The sequence below is a fragment of the Staurois parvus genome, unplaced genomic scaffold (genome assembly GCF_062004578.1).
Source record: "Staurois parvus isolate SC_StPar_1 unplaced genomic scaffold, SC_StPar_1.0 ptg000101l, whole genome shotgun sequence".
NCBI lineage: Eukaryota > Metazoa > Chordata > Amphibia > Anura > Ranidae > Staurois > Staurois parvus.
The window spans coordinates 838121-853840 of NW_028317897.1; the positions used below are offsets into that span (position 1 = coordinate 838121).

The following is a 15720-nucleotide window of genomic DNA, read 5'->3' on the forward strand; positions in this document are numbered from 1 at the left end:
AGTAGTTGAGAATGTGGGCTACTGTACAAAGAGGACCTGTTACCTTTGCTCTTAATTGGAAAAGTGACAGGTTCTTTAATTCCCGAATATGTAAAAATTACAAATATCATTTTCCATGGCATACAAGCAATTGCTCCAAAATTGTTGGACTTAAAATTCTTTTTTTTTTTTTCTTTCTTTTTAAATAAAAAACAAAAATCCTCAGAGTGTCAGTCTGTGACATTGTTGACAGGTTCATTAAGCTAAATAGAGACGTCATTTATCAAAGAAAGCAGGCATAGGCTGATCGCCAAAACACACAAATGATCCATGTTATCTTCCTGTTCTGAGCGATAGGACTCTCATTCCGCTGCCAATATGGCTGAAAGCCTGAGGTTCAATAATGGCCGCTAGCTACCTGTTGTACAAAGTATGGTCCCTTGAGTTTCCTAAGAATAGGCCTCATCTCCCACACAAAGAAGCCTCTACCATATTAGCAATAATGTAAGAGAATAGGACTTCTTGACAGCTGCTGATGGCTTAATTTTGTATGTAAAAGTCGAAGGTACAATAACTGGAGAAAAGTGTCTTTTTTTTTTTTTTTTTTTTGACAATAACCGCCATTCAGACCATTGACATCAGGGATTTCATTTATTAATTTAAGTAACATAGATACTTTACCTCCCTGTTTTCATACACAAGACTACCTATAATGTGCTACTGTACACCCAATCATTAAAATTGCATACAAGATTTAATATGTTAAATTCTAAAGTTTTAAATCTGTTTGGGGTAATGTACACTAAATACATTTATCCAAACTATTTGTTCTATTCTTAAAGGAGATTTAAACCCGGTTACATGTTGATATAATTTCAAATGTAATTTTCAGTATTTTCAAATCTACGGCTTTCATACAAATACCTGCCATGAAAGTCCTTGTTCAGGTACTTCCTGTTGTAGAATAACATTGCGCTGTTATCATCTCCCAATTTTGTTCATGTGTCTTTACCCTGTCACATGCCACAGTGCCAACACACATTGCACAGACATGGTCTGCTGTAGTCACTTTCAGGAACCTTCTCCGGAGCAATGATAAGCAGCTGATGCTGGGGCTAGTTTATGCAGATATGAAGTGTTTGAAAGAGGCTGAAGGATTCAGTAGCACAGAGATAAAAAAAGATGAAAACTGTGTTTTTATATAAAAAAAATTAATTGTTTATGATAGTGTTTTAGCAAACAAAATGTAATACATTTAAATCTACTTTAATCACACATACAGAGCTTTTGGATTTTGTGTTTTCGGTGCAGTTTTTAAGCATAAACATTAGGCATATAGCTAGTTGCACAGTTTAAATACATATACACTGCTCCATAAAAATTAAAGGAACATTTTTTTTAATCAGAGTATAGCATTAAGTCAGTGAAACTCCTGGGATATTGACCTGGTCAGTTAAGTAGCAGAGGGGGTTGTTAATCAGTTTCAGCTGCTTTGGTGTTAATTAAATTAACAACAGGTGCACTAGATGGGCAACAATGAGATGACCCCCAAAACAAATGGTTTTACAGGTGGAGGCCACTGTAATTTTTTTTTGACTAATTTTGCATTTGGCTAGGGTCAGCGTCATTACTGGTAGCATGAAGCAATACCTGGAGCATACAGAGGTTGCACAGGCAGTTCAAGTCTTCCAGGATTGCACATCAATACGTGCCATTGCCAGAAGGTTTGCGGTGTCTCCCAGCACAGTCTCAAGAGCATGGAGGAGATTCCAGGAGAAAGGCAGTTATTCTAGAAGAGCTGAACAGTGCTGTAGAAGGTCCTTAACCCATGAGCAGGACCAGTATCCGGCTCCTTTGTGCAAGGAGGAACAGGATGAACACTGCCAGAGCCCTACAAAATGACCTGCAGCAGGTCACTGGTGTGAATGTCTCTGACCAAACAATCAGAAACAGACTTCATGAGGGTGACTTGAAAGCGTAACGTCCTCTAGTGAGCCCGTGTTCACTGCCTGGCACCATAGAGCTCGATTGGCATTTGCCATTGAACTTCAGAATTGGTAGGTCCGCCACTGGCGCCCTGTACTTTTCACAGTTGAGAGCAGATTCACCCTGAGCACATGGGATAGATGTGAAAGGGTCTGGAGAAGCCGTGGAGAACGTTATGCTGCCTGTAACATCGTTCAGCATGACCGTTTTGGTGGTGGGTCAGTGATGGTCTGGAGAGGCATATCCATGGAGGGACGCATAGACCTCTACAGGCTTGACAATGGCACCCTGACTGCCCTTAGGTATCAGGATGAAATCCTTGGACCCATTGTAAGACCCTACGCTGGTGCAGTGGGTCCTGGGTTCCTCATGGTGCACGACAATGCCCAGCCTCATATGGCGAGAGTATGCAGGCAGTTCCTGAAGGATGAAGGAATTGATGCCATTGAATGGCCCCCCACACTCGCCTGAGATATTATGTTTCGGTCTATCCAACATTGCCAGGTTGCACCTCAGACTGTCCAGGAGCTCAGCGATGCCCTGGTCCAGATCTGGGAGGAAATACCCCAGGATACCATCCGTTGTCTCATTAGGAGCATGCCCTGACGTTGTCAGGCATCCATACAAGCACATTGGGGCCATACAAACTACTGAGTACCATTTTGAGTAGCTGCAATGAAATTTCAGCAAAATTGGCTAGCCTGGTGCATCATTTTTTCACTTTGATTTCCAGGGTGTCTTTGAATTCAGTCCTCTGTAGGTTGATAATTTTCATTTCCATCAAATGATGGGGCATCCTTATGTTCCTAACGCATTACTCAATCCATATCGGTATAGATATCCAGCACGAGATTTTTCCCCATTAAGGTCTGATGTGTTTTCAAAGTGTTTCTTTAATTTTTTTTAGCAGTGTATATGTGAAAAGGCTTACCTATGAAAGGATTTATAATTCTGCTCAGTCAGTCTTATGATTTTACACACACCCCTGTCACATTGTATAGCCTGGCTGGTGAAACACAACATTAGTGCATATGAGCACTGACAATGATTCTGCCTTTTTCCTAGGCCTTATATTATTGTCAAGAATCAGAGGAGTATGGTGACCAACAAACATATGCAGGAGCTTACGCAAGGTTACAGGTATGTTTTTTTCCATACAAAACTGTTTTTTTTTTTTTAATTATTTATTATTTACCTGAAATCTCTATTATCCTCTGAATGCTAAGAACCAGGCTGAAAATTGAGGTGCCAACTCTGCAGTTTAACCTGACTTTGTTGTGTTGCACTGTTGACATTTCTTGCATCTTTTAGGTATACTCACAAGTACAAATAAATTAAAAAGTCACAGAAATATCAGTATCTTCATGTCTGTTCTCAAAGTATTGAAGGCAGTGCATCAGAATGACAGCCAGGTATCTAGCATTCTCAGAAATAAAGATCAGCCTTAGTAGATGCCTTGATTCTTTTAAGAAAGCTAACTTTGAAGCCTTGTACACATTATGAGAATATTGGACAAATGATTGTCCTTTTTTTTTTTTTTTTGCACGCTAGTCTCCATATCGAAAATGAAGTGATTACTCAATTTACAAAAATGTTCTTAAGACACAATAGAGTTGTGGAAGCGATGAATGTATTGTATTTTATTTTTTTGTATTGTAGTTTGACAAAGACTATACTAATTAAACCAAATTGTGTGATATCATATAAGAAAAATTTTCTTGTGTACCAATGATCAAATCATCGGACGATCACTTAGAAAATTTTACTTTTCGTCCGATTTTCTGATTGTGTGTACGAGGCTTTAAGTAGTTGTGAGGGCCAGCCAGTCTATTTAGCAGTGATAACAATATAACAAGTGCCTCTGGCTTCTTATGAATAAGACTAGCTTTGGCTTGGTGTTAGATTTAAAATGCGTGTCTGGGCAAAATTTAAAAATATATGCAGTACATTTCTGCAATACATACTTAATACTGCCACAAATACAGTAAGCTCCTAATTATCTGTTGTGTACTGACAACGCAGACTCTGCTGCTCTGAAATCCCAAGCGGCGTTGTCAGCTTGCCTGAGTTCTCCTCTGTTAGATTGCTCATTTGACATGCAGTCAAGTGATTATTTTCCAGCAACAAATTTCTGTTACCTTCACTTTGAAGAGCTTACCAATGTACATTATGTAGGGAAAGGGCTCTTGGGAGATGAAGTCCACATCAGTAAAAGAAGTAGCAAATGATGGGACATGATATAAAGGGGGAGAGAAAAGTATAGGGGTATATATGGGTCGTGCATGACCATCTTCTTTTAAGCATAGTAGTTGGGTTTTTTTTTTTTTTTTTTTTTTACAATAAAAATTTTATTGGTATGAACAGCAGGAACAAAAAAAAAAAGGGAAAGAACGTGGTACATCAATAACACATGCTGCGGCATTAGGGAATTACATGTTTTGTAACAAGGAGCATTTCCAGAAATCATGTGGAATGACAAAAAATGGTTAGACATCAAACATAACATAGATCAAACATCATAGCAAAGTGCACTAATATAAATGTCTGGGGGAAGAGTAGTACAAAATTCAGTGAGGAGGGTGGGGCGGGGGAATCCCAACCACGGATACCGCCTTTACATCATGTAGGTGGAAGGCGAAGCAAGCCATCTATCCCATATTTTGTTGTTTTTCGTGGGGCATCCTCTGTGGATATAGATACGTTTCTTATACGGAAAAGTTGAGTTAACTTCAATCAACCATACCTAGAGGGTAAGGACAGTTGTCTGTATCCAGTGGCATGCAACTAGTTTTCGGGCCCTAAATAGGGATTCACATAAGAGTGTAATGAGGAATTTGTCCTCAGGCAGGTCTGAGAGAAGACCAAGAAGACACACTCTGGGATCTTATTGTAGGGGTGAGCCCATGTGATCATGGAGGAACTTGATGATTTGCTCCCAGTACATCTGAATAACTGGACAGGATCATATGAGGTGGAAAAAGGTGCCAGGGTCCCTGAGGCAAAGAGGGCTCTGCTCGGGATGAAATCTAGAAACCTGAAGTGGGGTAAGATATGCTTGATGTACTATATAGAGCTGAGTACGTTTGTCAGGGAGTCTCCGTTGAAGCCAACTTGGTGCCCTCCAATATCTCAACCCAGATCTCCGTCTCCAATGGCCCAATATCTGGTTCCCATCGGGATTTGGCCCCCTCCGCTATGTTGGTTATTTTGGGAGTACAGAGAGCAGTGTATAAAACCGAAATCAGCTTGGTAGGTTCGGACCCAAGCACCATCTCTATCAATGTTAGGGGTTGAAGTAGAAGAGCTGGCTCTGGAAATTTGGCCCTCAAGGCATGGCAGAGGTGTAAATATCTAAATAGCATATGGTTAGGGAGGTCAAATTTCTCTTTTAAGGTTTGGAACAGCTTGGACCCAGTGGGCGCAACCACCTGTTGGATATACTGTATATGATTCCCCTAGGAATCATCAGGGTTAGGGATAATGAGGAGTTTAGGCTGCCTGGGGTTGAGCCAAAGCGGAACATGTGAGTGATAAGAGGGGGCGTTCATGCGACGAAGAGCCAGCTCCCAGATACGTTTGTGGTAATGAGCTATTGTGTCACGAGGTGCATGGGCCCCGGGATGCCCGCTGTCCCGCAACACCATTTATAGGGGGGAAAACAAGGTATGATCGGGCTGCCCAAATACCAGAGCCTGGAAACGGTCAGTTTCCGATTTAGTTAGGTGAAACAAATGGGAGAGCTGTGCCGCCGGATAGTATGAATGAAAGTCTGGGAGGGTGCCCCCGCCCCCCCCCTTATCGTAGTGGGTTCTTGAGTACGAGTCAGGAGGGCTTATAGTAATTGTTTTTTACTTCATGTACTTGGCAGAGCTAACTGATTATTTTGTCCATTCTCAGGAGTTTTGAGGACTTTCTTCATGAGGGTCTGGTGGAGTATTTGGATGTTAATGAAGAGAATGACTGTTACGTAGCCCTCTACGAGCACACTATTACCAAGTAAGTTACAGTGTTCTAAAGCCTTTAAACCTAAACTCACTTTTTATCGCATACAAAAAAATTGTTACATCTGCTGAGATCCCTGCACCCCCAGACCCTGTTAGGCTTTCATTGAGATTAGAGGATTTTCAAGGTGTAACCTGAAATGATATGCAGATCTTACCTTTCCCAAAAAACTTGCTTGGCCTCATGTCTTCTGTCCATGCTAGTGATATTCCTGCCAGGCAATGAAGAGTACTCAGTAATTGAAATTACATGTCAAGCGTTTCTACCGTTATGGTCTCCTGTGGCAATAGAGCTGTTTACAAAGCATTAAATAAATAGCCATGTATGCTGCATATATTGCACTCTGATCAGCATCTTGATCTTAAGTGTTTGACCTACGTAACAGGGCTACGTAACTGACAAAGTCTTGTGGATACTGGCTTACATCATGCCTGCTCTATACACCAAGTAGTAGTTAGTCACAACTCAGGTAGACTCGTTCTGTAATGTCGTAGATATTTTGCTACTCATCCAAATAGTTTCCTCAGCTCTAATTAGCATACCCCAGCATTTATAGTTACATAGATAAGTCAACTTAATACAATATTCGTGCACTGTGTCAAGTCAGATTTTGATTGTCTAATGCTGGCCATACGCTTATAGATTTTTTTTGGTCTTTCATTACCCGTGCTAACAGTGCAGATGGACGAATCCCACCTGCCGGACTATTGTATTCTTACAGCTGGCTTTACTGGCTGTCAGAACACCTGCATAGTGACTGCATCTGATTGGATGCTATTGCTTTTTGGTCAACAATTGTGTAATATGCTTTTTTTGCCATATGTCACTTGAACATTGATTTCTGTCAGACGGAGCAGTGTCAGCGGGTCTTTACACTATGTAAATTGCAGCTGTGCCTGCCATCATTTCTTCAACATTCAGCAGTGTATGGCCAGCTTATGAATAACATAGAAAGGGTGAACCTCCATGTTGGAATGACGTCGTCCAGTTTCCTATCTGGTTAAACATTTGTGGACGCCTGACTGTCACACCTATATAATCTTGTTGAATATCCCATTCCAAAGCCATAGGTATTAACATGAACATGGACACCCCCTTTGCTGCTATAAACAGCCTTCATCCTTCTGGTAAGTTTTTCCACAAGACTTTGAAGTGTATCTGTGGTCATTCATGGCAGATGCATTTTTCGGTTTAGGTACTGATGATGAACGAGAAGACCTGACTCAAGACTGGCATTTGAATTCATCCCAAATGTGTTCTGTAGGATGGAAGTCAAGACTCTGTGCAGGCCTCTTGAGTTCCTCCACACCAGTGATCATCTTAGGCGTGTTCGAACTAGGATCTGAACCCATGTGTGCGAGCCCACCAGTGCACTGTCGCATGTACAGGCCAATCATTTGGTGATGGGGTATTCTCTGCCCCACAGCCACACGTATAGATGTCCCTTGTACATATGTGGCTGCAGGGCAGGCAATGCCCCATCTGCAGATGATTGTCACAGTACAGATTGCAGCCTTCTGGAGGGCTCGCACACGTAGATTTGGATCCTAGTCCAAACATGCCCAAGCTCATCACTTCAGACTCCTCAGACCATGTCTTTATGGAGTTGGCTTTGTGGGTCACAGTCACGCTGAAACAGATAATGGCCTTTTCGAAACTGCTTTCAGGTTGTAGCCGTACATCTCTTTGGAAACACTTGTTCTCAATAATTTGCAGAGATGTCCATATGCATTCGGCCATATGGTGTACATGTGATAGTCAGGTGTTCACAAACGTTTGGCCATGTAGCTTACTGAAAGGGGACCCCAACACTGAAGACTTTGTTTTGAATGGAACAGAGGTACAGTGGTGAGAGTGAAAATGTGATCAATGTTTGTCCCTTTTCCACCTGCTGTTTCTCAAGCATTCTAGAAACCATTCAGAACAAAGCAATAGCTTTGAGTTAACCCCTCCATCCTTTACTCTTCCACTGATCCATTCAGTACAGAAAGCCAAAGCAAGTACCTGTTTCTTCTAGGTATGGAAGAGTGCATGAATCAGTGGGGAGTTCATAGCCATGCATAAGCTGTGGTGACTACAACAATTCTTAGCATACCCAAGGCTTTCATTTTACTCTCAGAGACTGAATTAAGCAGCGGTTATAATGAAAGGAAGGGTAATATGCTGTTGGGGAGGTCTACGTTAAAGTGAACCTGTTGCTTCACCCTGCACTTTTAAGTTCTCATATCTGTTGCCCACCAAGTCCTCAATAGTAATGAGGGCAATGAGGCCCTAATTGCATAGTCTTCATTCATACATTATTGCCTTCAAGTTGCAGCACAGCACTATAACAGTATATGTTTTCTGAGAATTAGCCTTTGAGGCTGGGTTCACACTGATGCGGTGCAAAATTTGCAGCGTTTTCTGTGCAAATTCCTCACCGTATCAGAATCGCGCTCCCGTTCATGCGAACCAATGCGGGTGTAAATGTTAACAACACCCCGATATCGGTCCACAAAACACGGTGCGATGTTCAGAATTGGATCACATAGGTGTGAATACCCATGCGAACCAATTCTAGTGCGGACCCAAAAAAGGGTCCTGCACATTTTTGGTGCTGGTGCAATTGCGGCCATACAAAATTATGGCTCCAATCGCACTGCACACAAATCGCATGTGATTTGCACAGGACTGCGGTGCGAATTACATGTGATGTACCGGATAGGTTCTCCTTTTGGAACATGTTACACCCATATTCAGGAAGTAACATGTGACATGTTGCAGCACAGCACCTCTTGTTGACAATAACAGAAGGGGAGAGTCCTGTAGTCCTATCCTGTTTCAGCTGTCCAGATACAGTAGGGTGAATGAGGGTTGTCATCGTAGGACAGCAAGTTTTACTGGCAGAATTACCAGGCAAAAGTAAAGGGGAAAAAAAAAACTAATGTAGCCACCACATCTGAGGGCTGGTAAGCTGCAAAATATCACATTATAAGTAAAGCGCTGTGTAAATTGACAGTGCTAAATAAGCACCTGTAGTAAATAAATACATTTTTGTATTTTAAGTTTACATAACTCTTTAAACACATTTCAGTCATGTAGTACGTAATCCTAAGAGGTTGTGCACACTTGTGATCGGGGGACAGGGGTCAGTAAATAGGCAGTTGAGCCACATCTTTTTATGCCCCACCCCCGTATTTATCAAAGGCAGTTGGACAGGTTTGTACACGTGCCATGTTCATGATGCTGAGCTTCATGGCTGTGGCAACAATGATCACCCTGTTGTGTTTGGCGGGCAGTGCCACTACTGAACACTACCTACAGTGCATCCAGACAGTATTCACAGCGCTTAACTTTTGCCACAATTCTTTATGTTGCAGCCTTCTTCCAAAATGGATTATACTCATTTTTTCCCTCAACATTCTACAAACAATACCCCATAATGACAATGTGAAAGAAGTTTGTTTTGAAATTTTTGCAATTTATTAAAAAAAACAAAAAAAAACAAATGTATTCACAGACTTTGCTCAGTACTTTGTTGAAGCACTTTTAGCACCAATTACAGCCTCAAGTCGTTTTGAGTATGATGCTACAAGCTTGGCACACCTATTTTTGGGCAATTTTTCCATTTAATCCATTTTGAAATAAGGCTGTAACATAACAAAATGTGGCAAAAGTTAAGCGCTGTGAATACTTTCTGGATGCACTGTATTTAATTGAATGGCGCCGCAACCTCATTCAGTACATGTGACTGCAGTGTGGTGGTGTGACATTTACAAGGTTAATACTGATGACCACCTCCTCACCATCTGTCAGATACCTCTGAAAGAAACCATCCACCATGATCATCAGTTTAAAGAGGGGGCAAGGACTGTTGTATATGTTAACTGTAATTGTAATTGCCTACTTCCTCAAAAATGTATAAGGAGATGCTCAGTAGCACTTTTGCATGTGGTGTTTCACTTTTATATGTTAAAGCAGAACTCCGGGCAAACTTCTTTACATGTCCTTGTTGCTGATTTCCTACCTTCATTGAATATGTCATCCATCTTCTGGTTCACTCAGTAGTTGCTCTAAAATAGACTATTAATTTTCAAATCAAACCATTAGTTGTGTTTGGTTTTTGGTTTGTCAGACCGGTGGCTGCTCTGTCTCCTATTCCGCCAGCCTTGGCATACCCCATCTGTAGTTCTTTCTCCAGGAAGCAGTGATGTCATTCAGCCCCACTTGCAGTGATGAGCATACCAGGACTCAGACACATTCAACATGTACAGGCCTAGGGTACCCGCCCACATTCAATGCAATTCCTAGAGGTTGATGGAAACTGTAGTTTCCTTTTACTGCAGAGAGGAGATATAATGTAATCCCTTCTGTTGCACCTCCTCCTTGGCAGAGCAGATACTGTTATCTTTTGAATTGCAGAGATGACTCCTGAAAATTCAGTTAGATTTTTCTCTTCAATGGTAAGGAATTTCACAAATGTATTAACTATATAGTGTTTTGTACAGAGTGATGTACTGATGAGTGATTTTTTTTTTTTTCTTTTTTTGCCTATCCCAGAGTTCTTCATTAATTCATGATATTTTCTTTTCTCCTTTCTTTTCAAGACAAACAACACATTTGGAGATTGAGCCATTTACCTTGCTTGGGGTTTGTGCTGGGCTTATTCCATATCCTCATCATAACCAGTCCCCAAGAAATACCTATCAGTGTGCTATGGGGAAGCAGGCTATGGGTAAGGAGAATATTTGGTAATAATCTCTTCTCTATATTTCTAGTTATGCTAGGTAAAGTAGACCATAAGTAAAAAAAGATCTTTTGACCTTCCTTCTTCCTGTAAGAGTTATTTTGGTTCCCCTTCGTTTTGCTTCTCTGGCAGAGTCACTGGCAGTGTTGGTGCAGAAGCATATTAATCTAAAGCTGGTCATACACTAGTAGATTTTCAAAGGTGCTTTTATGTGAGTATTCATAGGATTTGTTTTTGTACATTTAATGACTGGACAAATGTCATTTGAAAGTACTTCAAAATTGTTTGCTTTTAAAATTCAATTTTGGATTGAATGTCACTTCTGAATGAAACCACAAACACTGTTTGAAATTCATTCAATCAAGAAAAAAATTTCCATCCTGCTTCTTTGAATTTTCTCATCACTGTTGATAAGGAATGTTGATTTGACCCCACTAATGATTAGAAAATTGAACTAAGTACTGAAAACTGACCATTTCAAACAAATCTCTGTTCATTTATAGTCAGGTTTACACACCTTAAAGTGTATGCAAACTCGATCGATGCGTGTTATTTCCTTCATTTTAGTCTATTTAATATACTGTTGATTCTGCCACAAATCCAGTAAGTTGGTAAATTCCTGTGCTCTGAAATCCTAAACCGTGTTTTGAGCTCTTACTAGTTCTTCTCTGTGGAATCAGAATGCCTCCACCTTTGTCAAGGAGAGAGGGAGATGTTCTGCAGTCGTAAAACATTTCTGTCCTAGGGTGACAACACTGCTCTTCCATTGATACAGTACAATGAGTACATATTGTCACTCTAGGACAGGACGTGCACAATGGTTACAAATCAGGTCTATTCAAACTGAGTATGTGAATAAGTGACATCAGCATTTAAAAGGATCAGTAGATTTGGAAATTTAGGCAAACCTCGACTTTTGCCTATAAGATCTGGTTCACACAGGCATTATCAAGCGTACATGTGAGGGCTGTATTTGCCCACATGGGGATGCATAGGTGTTCTGTTCATTCATGTGCAAGCAGTCCCGTTCATATCAGTTGGGACGCAGCGGTTGCACGGGCAGAGCCGCTGCTCCCAATGTAACAACTGTGTGGGTTTGGGTCCCTGAACTTAGTCAGGGTGTTCATGCAGCCACTGTGTCTCAATTGATCTCAATGGGATTGCCTACACGGGGATACAAGGAACACCTGTGCATCCCTGTGTGAGGAAACCCAGCCCTCGCACAGGTATACACTTGGGTACGCCCGTGTGAACAAGGCCAAAAAAAGATGCATCTGACCCTGCCTTCGCCTTCCTGTTGGTCCAACAAAGGATTTGCATGTCTGTACATCCAATCCCGTGATATGCACAGCTTTGTCTGGCAGGGCTGGAGACCTGATTTTTCCTGCTGCATTTTAGTAGTACCTACCGTTCTTGTGTCTCCCTTCATCCTGTGACTGGACAGTGAAAAGAGAAGCAGCAGACTAATAAACTTAAAGTGGAACTGAACTGTGTCTGAACACCACATACTGAAAATGCTATTTAATTCACTTTTAATATTCAAAGCAAACTCCCCCATCAATCCATGTCTCTGTGCTTTATTTTGATGAGAAAACACTCTGAAAAACACCATCTAGCATTTCTAGCTGCAGTCTTCTTAAGTAAGGGCAGATGATTCATGATGCATTTACTTGGAATCATCTACTCTTGGCTCAGGCATGCAGGCAGGAGGGTGTGCTTGGGTGGGAAAGTCACTCCTCCCCTCCTGAAGACACTGAGGATGTGTTTCAGCATTTTGGCCAAGGCCAGGAAGCAAATTAAGAAATGTAAAAAATAAATAAATAATACATCTTTCTATCTGTTTACAAAGACTAAAAGCATAACTACGAAGAATAGTTAGTGTTACTAAACCCAGGACCCTGCATCTACTATATCTGGTCTCCCACAGTACACAGAACATGGAAGTGCAATTATTTTAGTACATAAACAGTGAAGGAAATAAGTATTTGATCCACTGCTGATTTTGAATGTTTGCCCACTCACAAAGAAATGATCAGTCTAAAAATCAAATGGTAGGTGTATTGTAACACTGAGAGACAGAATAACAACAAAAAATTCAAAAGAAATGCATGTCTAAAAAATTTATGCACTGATTTGCATGTTCATGAGGGAAATAAGTATTTGATCCCCTTCACAAAACATGACTTAGTACTTGGTGGTAAATCCCTTGTTGTCAATCACAGAGGTCTGAGGTTTCCTGTAGTTGGCCACCAGGTTTGCACACATCTAAGGAGGGATTTTGTCCCACTCCTCTTGGCAGATCCTCTCCAAGTCATTAAGGTTTGGTGGCTGACATTTGGCAACTCGAACTTTCAGCTCCTTCCACAGATTTTCAGTCGGATTAAGGTCTGGAGACTGGCTAGGCCACTCCAGGATCTTAATGTGCTTCTTCTTGAGCCACTCCTTTGTTGCCTTGGGTCATTGTCATGCTGGAACACCCATCCACGACCCATTTTCAATGCCCTGGCTGAGGGAAGAAGGTTCTCACCCACAATTTGACGGTACATTGCCCCGTCCATCGTCCCTTTGATGCGGTGCAGTTGTCCTGTCCCCTTAGCAGAAAAACACCCCCAAAGCAGAATGTTTCCACCACCATGTTTGACGGTTGGGATGGTGTTCTTGGGGTCATAGGCAGCATTCCTTCTCCTCCCAACACGGCCAGTTGAGTTGATGCCAAAGAGCTCGATTTTGGTCTCATCTGACCACAAAACATTCAACCAGTCCTCCTCTGCATCATTCAGATATTCAGTGGCAAACTTCAGATGGGCCTGGACATGTGCTTTCTTGAGCAGAGTGACCTTGCGGGCACTACAGGATTTCAATCCTTGTCGGCATAGTGTGTTACCAATTGTTTTCTTGGTGACCGTGGTCCCAGCTGCCTGGAAATCATTGACAAGATCCTCACGTGTAGTTCTGGGATGATTCCTCACTGTACTCATGATCATTGACACTCCACGAGGTGAGATCTTGCATGGTGCACAGACCTAGGAAGAATGACAGTTGTTCTGTGTTTATTCCATTCGCGAATGATTGTACCAACTGTTGTCACATTCTCACCAAGCTGCTTGGTTATAGTTTTGTAGCACAGTCCAGCCTTGTGTAGGTCTGCAATCTTGTCCCTGACATCCTTGGACAGCACTTAGGTCTTTGCCATGGTGGAGAGTTTGGAATCTGATTGTTTGATTGCTCCTGTGGACAGGTGTCTTTTATACAGGTAGCAAAATGAGATTAGCAGCACTCCCTTTAAGAGACTGCCAGAAATCCTTCTGAATGATATGGGATCAAATACTTATTTCCCTCAGGAGCATGCAAATCAGTGCATAATTTGTTAGACATGCATTTCTTTTGAATTTTTGGTTGCTATTCTGTCTCTCATTGTTACAATACACCTACCATTTGATTTTTAGACTGATCATTTCTTTGTGAGTGGGCAAACATTCAAAATCAGCAGGGGATAAAATACTTATTTCCTTCACTCTAAACTGCTAAATACCTTTTCTCATCAGCAGTTAGAGCAGTCTTGTGACTTCTATCAGTGTCCAGCCCAACACTAGCTAAAGCTTGTAGGAGGAGTTTTCTTTCTTTAGGAGGATGCAAATCCCCTGACCTCTGTCTGGACAGTGCTGATTGGCCCTGTGCTGATCACATGCACTCTCCCGAGGAAAAAAAAAAACCTCTAGCAATACACACTAAACTGAGCATGTGCATGCCTACAGTTTAGTCTGGAGATAAGAGGTGGTCACGTGAAAAAGGGGAGGAACAGAGAAGAAAGTATCAAACATTTTTACACAATGCAGAGGATTAACCCACAGTGAGTATAACAAGCATGCTTTACTGCATATACAGACTGATTTTACTGTTGTGGGTTTAGTAACACTGTAATGCTTGCCGATTGAGTGATTGAGAGAGTTTAGTTTTGCTTTAACTATGTCACTCTGCTCTCTCTTCTTATTAGCTTGTTCTTTTTGGCACATAAACAGTTTCTCAAAGCTGATTGGCTCCTTGAACTGCTTCTACCAGTCCTAGTTTTAGCTCTGCTGTACATGGACTGTATGGCGGAGACCGATACTAAGCCAAAAGTACCTACACTGCTTGCATTTGGAAAATACATTTAATGATGATGTATTAATGTTTAAAAGGCTGCATTAGTTTTGCCTTTTTTATCTGCCTTGAGTTCAGCTTTAATATGCAACAAGAACCACCCAGGACTCCAGATTCTGTCTTTTCTTGCTTTCTGTGGAAGGTTTCGTTTCATACCACACACAGTCATACAGGATCAGTGTGTACAGAAAGCCAATTCAGTCCAGGCACAGTCCTTTTGTGGTGTTTGCAGTGAATGAGGTTTCTTTTGCTCCTTCCTTCTCCCTCTGCTTTTTGTCTGGAGTGTCATTTGCAATTCATTGTCTCTGTTTTCTGAGCGGGGTGTATTCAGCTGCTGTGACCCCGGGTCTTGCACATTTAGCTCCCTGGATACAATGCACTGACGTTACCGCTGATGGTTGGGATACAAAGGCTGCTAGATATCTTCAGCAATAAAAAAGGCCTTTGTTTCTGCACATTATTACTAAACACCTGACTAAAGAATAAGGAAGCTGATAAAACCCATCATTGAAAAATAGAGAAACTTTGGCACCAGACACTCTAGTTCAGAATATGTAACAGTCAATAGATGATTGTGCTGGGCCTTATTTAAACAAAGTTTGATCACTTGGCAGGTGATGGAACAAAGTGTATGTGGTTGTAATGCATGGCAAATATTGGATTTTAAAGTATGTGTGTGTAAACATTTGCTCAATTATGGTCTTTAAATATATCATTAAAATTGTTTTTTATATCTTTCCAATGAGTGTAAAAATACCTGTTGGTCTTTCCAGAAATCTTGTTGGCTTGTAACATCCTATAAAATCCAGCACTGTTATCAGTTACATTGTTTCCAACTTTTGTTGGTCTACAGACCCCTCCCCCCTTTAAAATGTGTGTAGACAAAG

At 41.3% G+C, this 15720-nt stretch overlaps 1 protein-coding gene across 1 annotated transcript in view; it reads left to right on the forward strand.

Annotated features, from left to right (window-relative positions):
* The window catches only part of POLR3B (RNA polymerase III subunit B), a 139361-nt gene that overhangs the window by 64449 nt on the left and 59192 nt on the right, over nucleotides 1-15720 (forward strand). The window contains exons 17-19 of the mRNA XM_089671194.1: nucleotides 3031-3105; nucleotides 5863-5961; nucleotides 10554-10681. Of these exons, the coding sequence (XP_089527320.1) occupies nucleotides 3031-3105; nucleotides 5863-5961; nucleotides 10554-10681 (302 nt within the window). The remainder of the gene's footprint in view (nucleotides 1-3030; nucleotides 3106-5862; nucleotides 5962-10553; nucleotides 10682-15720) is intronic.